This window comes from Clarias gariepinus, chromosome 1 (assembly GCF_024256425.1).
Source record: "Clarias gariepinus isolate MV-2021 ecotype Netherlands chromosome 1, CGAR_prim_01v2, whole genome shotgun sequence".
Classification (NCBI taxonomy): domain Eukaryota; kingdom Metazoa; phylum Chordata; class Actinopteri; order Siluriformes; family Clariidae; genus Clarias; species Clarias gariepinus.
This window is the reverse complement of record NC_071100.1, coordinates 13,953,644-13,967,223: the sequence shown is the minus strand read 5'-3', so window position 1 is coordinate 13,967,223 and position 13,580 is coordinate 13,953,644. Positions and strand designations below refer to the sequence as shown.

The 13,580-nt window shown below is 34.4% G+C and overlaps 1 protein-coding gene across 1 annotated transcript; it reads right to left on the bottom strand.

Annotated features, from left to right (window-relative positions):
* Positions 1 to 1,599: 1,599 nt before the first annotated feature.
* On the bottom strand, positions 1,600 to 9,757 carry LOC128528877 (lactose-binding lectin l-2-like). The gene is made up of 5 exons (XM_053502044.1): positions 9,591 to 9,757; positions 7,509 to 7,606; positions 6,033 to 6,167; positions 1,883 to 2,003; positions 1,600 to 1,801 (listed from the first exon to the last, which is right to left on the bottom strand). The coding sequence occupies exons 1-5, from the start codon at positions 9,649 to 9,651 to the stop codon at positions 1,707 to 1,709; spliced, it is 510 nt and encodes a 169-aa protein (XP_053358019.1). The 5' UTR covers positions 9,652 to 9,757; the 3' UTR covers positions 1,600 to 1,706.
* Positions 9,758 to 13,580: the final 3,823 nt, after the last annotated feature.

Here is a 13,580-nt window from a genome sequence, read left to right as displayed (position 1 = left end):
CGCAGTCATAGGTGTACAGAGAGTACAGCAGGGGGCTCAGAACACAACCCTGGGGGGCTCCAGTACTGAGAGTAATGGAGGCTGAGACATGTCCGCCCATCCTTACTGCCTGTGGTCTGCCAGTCGGAAAATTGGAGATCCACTGACACATGGATGAGCTGAGTCCCAGGTGCTCCAGCTTGGTGGTAAGTGTGGAGGGAATTATGGTATTAAATGCAGAGCTGTAGTCGATGAAGAGCATTTTCACATAATTCCCCCTCCGAGCATTTATCCTTAAATAAGGGGAACTTGCTTGACACCTGTTTTTCACAAAATAATTTACTTCTCCAATTGAACTCCACACTGCTATTATTTTGAACACGCCCCATCATAATGATTAAATTTCACAGAATCAGGTGCATGCAAGTCATGACTCTTGGGTCTGTTGGTTTTCTATTACTCCACTACACCTACAAGTAAAATATTTACCATGAAGAAATATAATTTTTTCCAAAAACAATTATTGATCTGGTTACTGATGTTGAACTGCTATTATTTTGAACACAACTGAACATCAACACATTACCTTCTGTGGTTTATCCTCCTTGAGTCAATGGAGGCAATCATCTTCTTGGCAACTGTCAAGTCAGTCTTACCAATGCAAATACTGAAATGGACTGAAATGTACAAGGTACTTACACACTATTCATGTATGAATAGTAATTTACTCATACTTAATATTTTGAGATATTGGACTTTTGATTTTTATAACAAAAAGGGCTTAAAAAAGGCACTTTACAAGTACTGAATCTAGAAAACGAGTTTCTCTTTTTAAAACTCGTATTCTATATTTTATTTTTGCCATGTTTTTTTTTGTGTTTTTGTGTGCTTGTATGTGTTTATTTGGATGTGTGTAGTCCTTTACATAAATTTTACAGAAAAGTAACGGATTGGGATAGTGTGTCATGTACCTCTTACCTGTCAGCTAGAATCTTTTATTATTATTTTTCATATTAGACATGGTCATTAAATGTGTACTGATTTTTTCCCCCTATGAATTATAAAGTAATTTTCCATTAAAATACAACAATGCCTAAGCCTCTAAGCCTATAACATTGCAATCAGGAAATGAAATTTTTGACCTGATAGTAATGTGTATGTTTGTAGCTAACTTTCAATAAAATCATGGGAAGGTAATCCAAGTTATTACTTGTAATTGTGAATTTTGTGTAACTCATCTGATCAAAACAGAACTGTCAATATAGACATTATATTAATTATTATAGGGGCTTTCCAAATTTTTACACACACCTAAGTATAAAATATAGTTCACAGATGATTTTAATATGATAATATGATATGATGTTTAAATGTAGTACCGTACTTTGGGTTCTTCGGATGTTTGGTGGATCTTTTGTGCTAAATAATTTTACATGAAACAATTCCTGAAGCAGAAACCATTTGTGAAAGTGCTATACAGTGCTACAAAAATAGGTGAAAAAAATATCTTAAAATATAATCAAGCAAAAAAGATAATTAAATTAGTTCACAAACAAACATTTAAGTCCCATTTATTTTATTCATTTATTTTTTTTTTTTAGCTTTTTCAATTTGCTGAAATTATGATAAAATGTCAAAAACATTTTTGTGACAAGAAAATGAAAAAAAAAAAATCCAACATTTTGTTATTGTTGGTGAGGTGTGGCTGGGAGCATTACACTGACTCCTTACTGACTCCTCTTGACACACACAAAAGGATAGACATTATTACATGGAATGTTGTTCCAGTTCTTAATGCCTGAACCAAAGAAAATGCCATGACCTTTGAATAAGAAACAAAAGTTAGAACAGCTATACCCTAAACAAAATACAGTGTAGATATCAAGTTTTCAGATTTACTTACTGGTGAAAGAATGAAACCAGTTCATATGCACACAGAACTCGTTCGGTAGAGTATTTGGTTCACCTGGATTCCACTTGGTAAAAGTAACTTGTGTACCATCAGACCAAGACCAGTTCAATCCCTAAAAGGATGAACATCAGAAAGTGCAATACATGAGTCATTTTTTAATTAGAGATACTTTCAACATGAATAAAAAAGTACAAACTACAAAAACATTGTTCTTTCTCAGTGGTCGGGTTGGAAAGATTTTAAAACCACTCTTAAACTACTTTGACCCTGTCAGTCAGTAACTGTTGGTCACTAGCTCAAAGCTTTTTTTGCCAATTGTGGAAGGATATGTGTTGGCTAAAAGCAAATAATTAGTTAAATAAACAAATGGTAATCTGCTGATAGTAAATAGGGTTTGTAGAACCGTTGTTTAAAATTAATATCTGTAAATGGAAGGAATGAATGGTAAATGACAGGAATCGTAAAAAAATAGAACAGAGTGGTTTAATGGCTGCTTTCAAAATAGATTCAGAAAAGTTAGGAACAATATGGACCCAGTAATATGTCTAAAGCATGATGTAAGTAAAGCTCAAATAAAAAAATAAAAAGTGGCTGCAGTATTTTTTGATAAAGCAAAAGCTTACAAAATGTGGTAAAATGAGAGAGACTGAAAGGAAACTGCTAAACTGGCTTAAAGACGTTTTAGACAAAAGAACTGTTAATATAAATGGTGAACTATAAATAAAAGGTCAATCAAGCCAATGTCAGGTGGATAATGGGAATCTGTCCTTTACTAACCTGAAAACTCCAAAGTGGAATAAATGGCATCGTGGCTACACAGAAAACAGTAGCTACTTATTGAATCAATCTAAGAGGACATGGAGAAATTCACCCAAGAATAAGAGAGTGGAGAGGACTCAGAAAAAAAGTTTTAATTATAAGGAAGATAAACCAGCAATAGAGATGGGTGCTTATGGTAACGGATTTGGTGCAACCATATTGTAGCCTGTTAGACCCCTCTGGATATTAGAAATGCCAAATGTTGATTTAAAATTAATAATGATTTGAAACATATTGGAAAGATAACTGACCTAGCTAGTTAATACAATTATCATCCAGAAATATAAAGATAGTGTACAGGCCTTCACAGATGTGCCTAAGAACAAGGAATCAGAGGAAACTGAGCTGCATTTACTGTAGTTACAAATTAGCAAGAGAATGTCTGATTATGTCTGAGTGTACTGTATGTACAGTAGTGCTGTTGAGTCGTATCCATTACTAATGCCATTAAAGCCCCATTTACACTGCAGGTCTCGATGCCCACATCTGATTTGTTGCCTATACTGTATCTGATTTTTTTGACCGTCTGTTTACACGTTCTTTTAACTATGACCCATATCCGATTCATATATGGGTCATAGTATACCATCTTAAACATCGCGCATACTTAAAAGAAGGTTCTTGCGCTACACACTAGCCAAGATGGACGAAGGCGAAATATGCTTGACGCTAGCTAGTAGTGCAAAGTTCGCAAAACGTCACCATGGTGAAACGGAGGAGGAGGAAAAAACACCATAATTGCAGCCTGTGCATATGCTTCATTCACCAAATACTGATTTCTAAATGTTATTTAGCCTAAATAAGCATTAACACAGGGCGGGGGCCTTTTCCTCTTCCATGTCACCTGCGATGTTATCATTCCACATGCTCTTCCACCTGAGAATAACATTACGTCATTAAACTGCGAAGAAGTCGAACACGATGCCTCAGGAAATCCGATCTGTCTGTTTACACGACAATCACATTAGCACATATCTGATTTATATCTGATTTATTTCCACATATGAAGAAGGCCTGAAACCGATCTTGAAATATTGGAATGTATGCGTTTTTTTCTTTAGACTGGGCTGAGCAGGTTTGCCACCAATATAAAGTTATAGCAGCAGCAGCACCAACAAATAGCTAGAAGTCACCATCATCTGGTATATGAAATCTTGTTAGCTAACTCAAAAATAGTTAGACAAGGGAAAAATTTCTCTTTCCTGTGGGTCCCAGTCCATTTGAGAATCCAGGGAAACAAGAGAGAGACAAGCAGGTTAAAGAAGCAACCAAAAAAGTAAATGTTGAGGTCAAAATTATTCAAGTAAAAGGCGGGAAGGTATAATGTGGACAAAGGCAAACCAACAATGTCAACAAAAGTGGGATAATAAACTAAAAGCAAGATATTTGCATTTTATACAGGACAAAGTTGATGTGATGAGGAGGGAGAAATCCGGGAAAATACAGAAGAGCAGGTACAAATTAGCAGACTAAAAACTGGACACAGTACACTTAGTAGCACTGTACTTATAGGAGGTAAGAACTCAACAGGACTTAGTGAGGTATGCTATAAAAGTAAGATTGCACTGCTCTCATGCAGGAAATATATGCAGATATATGTCTAATAAGGTTGTTACAGCTGTAAGAACTAGAGAGAGTAGAAGGCAATGTTAAAATTAAAGAAACATTTGACTTCTTCTTGAGGAAGACTGGAGTATTGGCTTCAAGTAGCTGGGAAAATGAGGGCGAATGAGACCTACAGTTAGCGGTAATGAGACCTACTGGATTCCGAAAAGGAAGAAGAAGAACTTGTATGATAGGTAACATAGTTGGCATTTTCTAATGTTGACCCATAATTTCAGTGATATGACTTGCCTGGCTGATCACTTCTCATTTTCATGAACAGTGTAACTGTTTATACTGTTTGAACAGTGTAATCAAATTTAAACTTTAAATAAAAAAAGAAAGAAAGAAAGAAATGACTTTTAAGTCATAAAAAATATAGAAAAAAATAAAACATTGAAACAATAACATTTTACACAACATAGTTGACTGTCAATTATTATACTCAATGAAAATGAGCAATTAGAGATAAAATATTTTTTAAAAAGAGAGAACACCTAACATAATAATGTACAGTACATTGATCAGCCATAGCATTGTGACCACCCACTATTATCGAGTAATATATTGGGTAAAATAACAAACAATGAGCTTTGTTCCGACACCTTTCTATAGAAACCATCAATGATGCTTTCATCAATCTGAGCTACAGTAGCACTTCTATTGAATCAGACTACATGGGCCAACCTTCACTTCCCATGTGCATCGGTAAACCTTGGCCGCCAATGGCCCTGTTGCCAGCTCACCAGTTTTCCTTCCTTGGATCATTTTTAATATGTCCTGACCACAGCAGACCAAGAACTGCAGTCTTGGACTTGCTCTGAAGCTATTGTCTAGCTATAACAATTTGGCCCTTCTCAGAGTAGCAACTTTTTCAATATCTTGTTACAGCGGTGGCTGGAAGTGAGTGGAATATATTATGCTGCAAGTTTTTTTCCTAAAGTTAATGTGTTAAAAACAGGAAAAAAATATGGGCAAGCGTAAGGATTTAAGTGACTTTAACAAGCGCCAAAATGTGATGACTTGAGGATTGGCTAAAAGCAGCTCCAAAAATGCAGGGCTTGTGGGATGTTCCTAGTCTGCAGTGGTCAGGACATACCAACAGTAATTCAGAGAAGAACAACTGGTAACCTGGCAACAGATGGGGAGCGAAGGCTGGCTCGTGTGGTCTAATTAATGAAAGGTTTAGGTGAGAAAGAAAGGTATCAGAACACACTGTGCTTTACTGTTAGGGTGGCAAAAGTTGGAGCATACTCAATATTAGGCAGGTGGTCATAATGTTATGGCTGAAACATTTACAGACATTAACACCATACTACACACCTAGAGTAAATTATAATAATAATAATAATAATAATACTATAGCTTTTAGTAGCTTTTAGTAGCTTCAACTTCAACAGAAAAAATGTGAATAAAATTGTTCAGCTAAATGAAGCATAAAATGTGTAAAATATTTGTTTTATATTAAAACATGATTTTCCTAAATAAGGAAAATTTAATGTTTTTATAAAAAAGTTTAAAATAAATATAATTTTGATCAATAAAAATGAAATAACCTCTAAACTATAGAATGACTTATGTGCTGTAATTTGTGATTAACATTGTAAGTTTTTCTTTATCTGACCATGAGTGGGTTCATGAATCAGTCACTTACTGCCATATGGCTTCCTGGCTGTAAAGTATGTAACTGAGATGAAGAACATGTTAATAGTTTACTTACATTTTTACATCTAGAAAGGCCAATCCAGGTTGGATTCTCGCCGGGGTCTTGGGCACGAATAATGGACTTAGCATGCTGATAGTCTTCCTCATTGTGTATCGAGATCAAGTGTGCACCTTGAGTCAGGCAGTGTTTCTAGAAAAGATAAAAAAAAACCTTTGCATTATTAACTTCAGTTACTATGCAAAATTTAGGATATTATTTTATATAAGCAGTCTTCCAGGCAATGTAATTAACTTTATTTAGATTCATAAAGATCTTTATCCTAATCAGGTTTACTGTGAATCCAGAACCTGGGTTCTGAGGATGAACCAACAGTAGACTCAGAATCATAGTACACATTTACTTTTACACCTCTAGTAACTATTTCGAGTGGCAACTAAATATATCAGCAATATTTCCATTAAATGGTAAGAATTAGGAAGAACCTGACAATAACTTGAGCTCAAGATCGAAGCAAATGACTTGAGATTATAATACTACAGTGGTAGATTTTTAATTTATTTTAACAATACATGTTATGAAGGTGCCCTGGCTATCCTTTAAGGATCTCTGGGAGTTTGTAGACTCCAATTGGTGAACTATGACTCAATACAAAATATTTAAGCAATATTTTAAAGGCAGGAGTGCACAACAGTATAACATTGGGAGTGATATTGGTTTTATACAACAGTGCTACAACCACGTACTGTAGCTATGACAGTTAATGTAATTAACAATTGTTAGAGCTCCTGTAATGCAGAGTGAAACATAGTAATATAATTAGCTGTTTTAAAAACAGATCGAAACTGATTTTTCATCAGAAAGAACTGTTGTAAAACCTTGAATTGCGAGCATAATTTGTTTCAGAAATATCGAAGAGCATTTCTTTGTTGCTGTACAGTTACTAATGAACAGTCACTACATTTAGATACAAGGTAAACAAGATTGTTTTTAATGCACACATGTCGTCACAATGCTATAGTAAACAGTATACCCTCTCACGGACGCTGACTATATGAGTGAAGCAGGCAGACTGAGTCTGAGCATGGGAGACGTTTACCCACAATCCCACAGTGCAAAAGAGAGAAGAACCATTGGCTCGGTTGTGATCATGTGGTGCTTGGCAGACAAAACTGGTATTGCAAGGCAGCGCTCATTTATCAAGTTAAAATATATTAAACATTTTTGCTCGGTTTTGCAATATAATCGCAGTTACTTGCAATCCAAGGTTGTACTGAGTATAGAATAAAAGTAAAAAGAATGTTATAATCAACTTTGGGTTCACAATGGCCCTGATCAGGATAAAGCTCCTATTAATGATTAAAAATATGAAAGTACAATATGTGGAGTATAAAATATGCTTAACTGCACACATACTGCACACACACACAAAAACACACACACACACACACACACACACACACACACACACACACACACACACACACAGTGTATATATGCATTTTATTTCTGCATATTTTAAATGAACTGAACCTCAGCAGAAGCCCAATCCGTTCTGAAGCCAAAATATTGGAAGCAACGTCCTTTAAAGAGTGACCATCCAGCTGGACATCTTAAGCATCCATGGTTTCCTACATTGGAATAAAAATAGCATGTGGATTACAAAGCATGGAGGTTATTTTTAACCCTCATGTTGTGTTCCTGTTTTAATATATTCATACGGTGTATGGGTTAAGCATTATATTTGTAATATAGTTAAGTTTTGCCTGTCAATAAACAAGCTACAGTTAGTCCAAAATGCAGCCGCCAGGGTTCTCACTAGATCCAGAAAATATGATCATATAACACCTATATTATCATCCCTGCACTGGCTACCTGTTCAATTTAGAATTAATTACAAAATAGTACTACTTACATACAAGGCTTTAAATGGTTTAGCTCCCTCATACCTAACCAGTCTTTTGATACGCTATAATCCACCACGTCCCTTAAGATCACAAAACTCCGGACTTCTGGTAATTCCCAGAATTTTAAAATCTACAAAAGGGGGCAGGGCATTTTCATATTTGGCTCCAAAGCTTTGGAATAGCCTTCCAGACAGTGTTCGGGAAGCAGACACGGTTTCCCAATTCAAAAGTAGACTCAAGACGCATCTCTTTAATCTGGCATACGCGTAACTCATCCCATAACCTCATACTCCATTACACTTATCCTGAATGGCAACTACGCTAATTCTCTCCATCTTTTCTGTATTTTTCTACCCATCCCGAGGCATCTGGAGATTGTGCCAGCTTCAGTAGACAAAGGCCAACCCTGCGAGGTTTCTAAGGCATCTTGAGAAGGACCTGCTCCAGCTAGATTCTGCTTTATGATGGCTGGAGCTACACATCCTGCTCCTGTGCTTCCAGTGATCCTGACCCCATCTGCCCTCTGCACCTACTGCTGAACTGAATCTACACAGCTTCTGATATATTGAACTTTCACCTGCACAACACACTTGATGTTATTTCTATCTGTTATCACCCAGATGAGTATGGGTTCCCTGTTGAGTCTGGTTCCTCTCAAGGTTTCTTCCTATTGCCATCTCAGGGAGTTTTTCCTTGCCACTGTCGCCGTCACCCTTGACTTGCCCATCAGAGACATTTTATTCATCATTCATTCATTTCATTATTATCTAGACACATTTTTCTCACACATACACAATTCCAAATATTTTCTTTTCTTTTCTTTTCTTTTCTAAAAAAAAAAAAAAAAGAAAAAACTTTAATTTTTTTTTTTTTTGTGAAGCTGCTTTGGGACAATGACCATTGTTAAAAGCGCTATATAAATAAAATTGAATTAAATTGAATTGAACTGTATACATTTGGGCTTTTGTTTTCAATAAATAATGCATACCGGCCAGTTTTGAATGGAAATACAAAGTTGTTAAGTTTTTTAAGTTAAATTTTTTTAAATTGTTTCAAAAAGTGACATTGGTAAACATTTCAGTGAAGTACTCTGTGATAAACAGAAAAATAGTTTTCATTTTAGCATTTGTTATAGTTAAAATAATATCTATATATTGTTTTCCCCCCTAAAAGACGAGTGGTATGAGCTCAGGTAAATGAGGCCTGCAGGACATACACAGCAGATACAACTTCAAAATGTAATGTTCACAAGAGCTGAGGTTGATAAAAAAAAAAGATCTAATACAACATTACCTGATAATATATGTATTATGTAATGTATATGTGTTATGTAAGTGTCTGGGAACATTATGAGTGTGAGCCACAAACGAACACAACATGAGGGTTAATTAGGTTTTGGAAAAAAATAATCAGCCATTGGACTATTTAAATTTGCATAAAAAGTGTAGATAATAAAATACTAGATAATACAATTTATTTATATCTCACATTGGCTTTAAAGACATACTGGGGTCAGTGATATCATGGAATGTCATGAGATTTTATAAACATATTTATTATATTGCACAAAAATCATGGAAAGGACACTACAGATATTCCAAAAAAAAAAAAAAAAAAAATTAGAAGACAAAAAAAAAAAAAATCAAATCATAGTTTTACTAATCACTGCTCTATTACAGTAAATGTGTACTGATTAAAATACTCTTACCAAAAGCTGTTGCTGCCACGGTGAGAAGGAGAACTAACACCACTTTAGTCTGACCAGCCATAGTTCAGGATTTTAATGCACTGAAAGAAAACTAAAAGTTACTTACATACAGTATAAAGTGAATACTATATGTTACACAAGTCGAAACATCTACAAACAACTTGGAAGTCTCGTTTAGTTTGATGTAAAACACTGTGGTAAGTGATTACAGTATGCTTATATAGTGATTCCCTGCTTTTCCAAAGAAAAATAACAGTCATTTGATCTTGGTCAAGCTAAACTTATGCCTATATTATAATATGGCCAAACTCTGTAAGTTTACGGAGTTATTTCTATGTGAAGTGCCTTCCACTACACTGGAAAATTATGTCCGGGAGGACTGGCAAGCAGGTGCACTCTGGAAAAACAGAGGATTTCACCTCTTAGAAAAAATTAATTTTAGCTTTTCTTCTCTTAGAAAGCTTTCTCAGTAAACTTGAGCCATAAGCAGGCTACTTCTTTATGGCCTAAAAAATATAGAAATATAGAAATATGATGTGACAATAATTCCCAGCAGAGTTCCTGCAAGTTGTTTTGGTGAAACTTATTTACGTTAATATAGAAATAAAGTTAATCTGGATTCCTTAGGTTAGTTCCACAAACCTAAATAACAACAGTTACACAAACTTCACAAACAAATTTCAGTGATTTAATTCACCCTATAACGATTAAGTGTCTTTGGGTCCCACCATGCTGCTAACTGCTTTAGGGTCGTTGTACTTTCTATAATCATGTCTTGCTCATACAAAATGTAGAAGGAAAGTAAACTCCTCATCTTTACTTGACACTTTGTCAGGCGCATGTTTAAGGAAATTTAATGAATAAAATGAAACCCAATGTTAATCTGTTAATCACAGTGTGTGCGTGTGGGTAAAGATGGTGAATGTACTGTAGTAAAAAGACATGGGACATAAATAAAATTCCAGAGAAATAGGATGTTTATGAGGAATGTACTGCTTTGCTTAAACAACTGATGAAGAATATCCATCTCAAAACTCCTGTTTCTCTGGAAAAGTTTATTTACTAGGCTGGTACACTGAATGTCCACTGTCCATCATTTTCACTGTCCTGATTGGACACTTCTATACACAAAGCAGACACATAGCAAAACCCCAGCATAATGATTAGCAAAATGTGAATATTTCTGAAATTATTTACTACGATTATGAGACTAGTTTTCATCTTTTGTTTATTATGCACACATTTAGGTAATTTGCCACTGTCTTCTTTTAAAAATGCATTATGGTATTATAGTATTTTCATGCAAACAATAACAAAAAAGGCACCTGTGGTTAACACAGAAGATGGTAGCATAAACTTCCCTCCATCATGATGCTTGCTTTATTGTACTGGTGATGAGGCTTTTGCCTTAAGATCTTATTTAATGAAGCACTGCAGTAGATGTGAACTTAAGATGAAGAGCTTGTGACCAACAACAGGATATCTAGCGGGGGACGTGTTGTGGAGAATGTCATTGGCAACCTTGCTGGTAATTGTATTTTTGTGATTATTAATGTGTTTCTTAGTGTACATATCAATTAAAATATTTATGTAACTTGTACAATGTGCTTTTATTGTAAATAGAATTTGATGAAACTGGATCATCAGGAAAAAGATTTCCATACCGGATCAGTATGGCCAAGTTTAATAATGACCTCAGGAACCAGTGGATTTATAAATATTATAATGATATTAAACTTCATGAAAGAAATTTTACTCATGTCAAGTTTGAAATAAATGGAATTGTTTTTTTATGATGGAGACTTTTTTGGGGATAGGATTTTGCACAAGACAGAGCAAAGCAAGGTGGGTGTGGGACCATGAAAACCCCATAACAAAACAAACACAAAAAGTGCACTTGTGCAAATGCGCAAACAGTAACATGACAGAATGCAATACACTGTATACTTGTATTTCTTACAGCCGTAGCAAAAAACATGGCCACAGCTGTAGATTTCTTCTAGTAAATGGTCTGGTAGAGACTTACTGACAATAACATTTTCATGAGGCAACCACTTGTTAGTGAGACCGATCACAATAAAAGCTTCAGTTTGTTAAGGAACATAAAGATTAGACTTTTGAGCAAAGAAAAAAGATCACGTAGTCTGGTGAGTCCAGACTGAGCCAATCCCAGAGCAATGGGTGCATCAGGATAAAAAGGAAATGATTAAAGTAGTTCTCTGAGAATAAGGAATCATTTTCATGTAGAATTGAATACCTTAGCTAGTGTTTAAGACATTGCTATGGAGAGTGCACAGTATAATCTAGTCACCTAATTAAATATTAGTGTTTAACCTCTTTTTTGACTAGTGAGTATACATAAGATGAAAATTTATTTAATTATTGGCAAACAAATGTTTTCTAGTTTTTTTCTAGTTTTCTAGTTAGTTCTAGACACTTTGTTCTATGCATATTTGCACACCCAGTACAGTATATTCAATTTGTACAGTATATTTCTTAGTACAGTATATTTTAATTTGTACAGTATATTTTTATATTTTTATGTACATCATATTTCTATTTTTATTTTTAGTTCTATTTTTCCTAGCATATTTCTATTTTTAGTTCTATTTTTCCTAGCATATTTCTATTTTTATTTTTAGTTCTATTTTTCCGAGTTTAATTTAATTTTTCTATTTAATTTTTCTATCGTATTTCTTTTATTCATATTTATTTCTTATTGTAAACTTTAATTCTCTTTTAAGGTCACTGGCAGTCGTATAAGCATTTCACTGCATTTCGTACTGTGTATGACTGTGTATGTGACAAATAAAATTTGAATTTGAATTTTTTTTCATTTCACCTTTTAAATTAGTCTAATGATCTACAACTACAGTAGGTGTCTTTTATCTTGACCTAATAAAATATTGTTTTTTGTTTCTGTTGTTTTCAAATAACTTTTAGGAAAATGGTAAATACCACTTCTACTACGGAATACATATTTCCATTTTTAAATAGACTTTTACCAGAGAAGTTCTTATTCCAAAAGATTTCCTGTTGGCACTTCTTGTTAAAATTACTTCCCGAGTTTTCCTTTTTACTCTGCAGGTTGATGATGGCAGTGAAGCTTGTCAGATGTTGTAAGGATGTATTTCCAGAGAGGTAAGGAAGTCAATCAATTCTATTTATTCGAAACTTTAAAAAACATGAGTAAAATTTCTTTCATACAGTTTAATATCATTAAATTATTCATAAATCCACTGGTTCCTGAGGTGGTCCTTATTAAACTTGGCCCTAACTAATCCATTATGGAAATCTTTTTAAAAGTATATTTACAATAAAAACACATCGTACAAGTTACATAATTTTTTAAATACATATTTACACAAATAAACACATTAATAATCACAAAAATACAATTACCAGCAAAGTTGCCAATGACATTCTTCACAACACGTCCCCCGCTAGGTATCCTGTTGTTTCATCTTCATCAAGTTTTCATTTTAAGTCCCAATCTACAGCAGTGCTTTGTGTAATAAGATCTCAAGGCAAAAGCCCCAAAACCAATAAAATAAAGCAAGCATCATGATGGAGGGAAGTTTATGTTACCATCCTCTGTTTTTACCACAGGTGCCTGTTTTTGTAATTGTTTGCATGAAAATACTATAATACCATAATGCCTTTCTAAAAGAAGACAGTAGCAAACTACCAAAATGTGTGCATAATAAACAAAAGATGAAAATTGGTAATTGTAGTCAATTGTGGAAAGTGGACATTTAGTGTACCAGCCTAGTAAATAAACTTTTCCAGAGAAACAGGAGTTTTGAGATGAATGTTCTTCCTCAGTTGTTTAAGCAAAGCAGCTTGATTATCTGGTATTTTATTTATGTGCCATGTCTTTTTACTACATTCACCATCTTTACCCACACACACACACTATGATTCTTGAATTCCTGATTTCTGAACTTAACATTGTGTTTCATTTTCTTCATTAAATCTCCCTAAAAATGC

Bases quoted from the DNA above. Each gene is read 5' to 3' on its own strand.
- LOC128528877 (XM_053502044.1), bottom strand. From the start codon at position 9,651: ATGGCTGGTCAGACTAAAGTGGTGTTAGTTCTCCTTCTCACCGTGGCA. The intron at 2,004-6,032 runs GTAAGTAAACTA...TCATCCTTTTAG, and splicing joins GCCTTTCTAGATGTAAAAAT to GGATTGAACTGGTCTTGGTC. The intron at 1,802-1,882 runs GTAAGTAAATCT...TCTTATTCAAAG, and splicing joins CTGGTTTCATTCTTTCACCA to GTCATGGCATTTTCTTTGGT.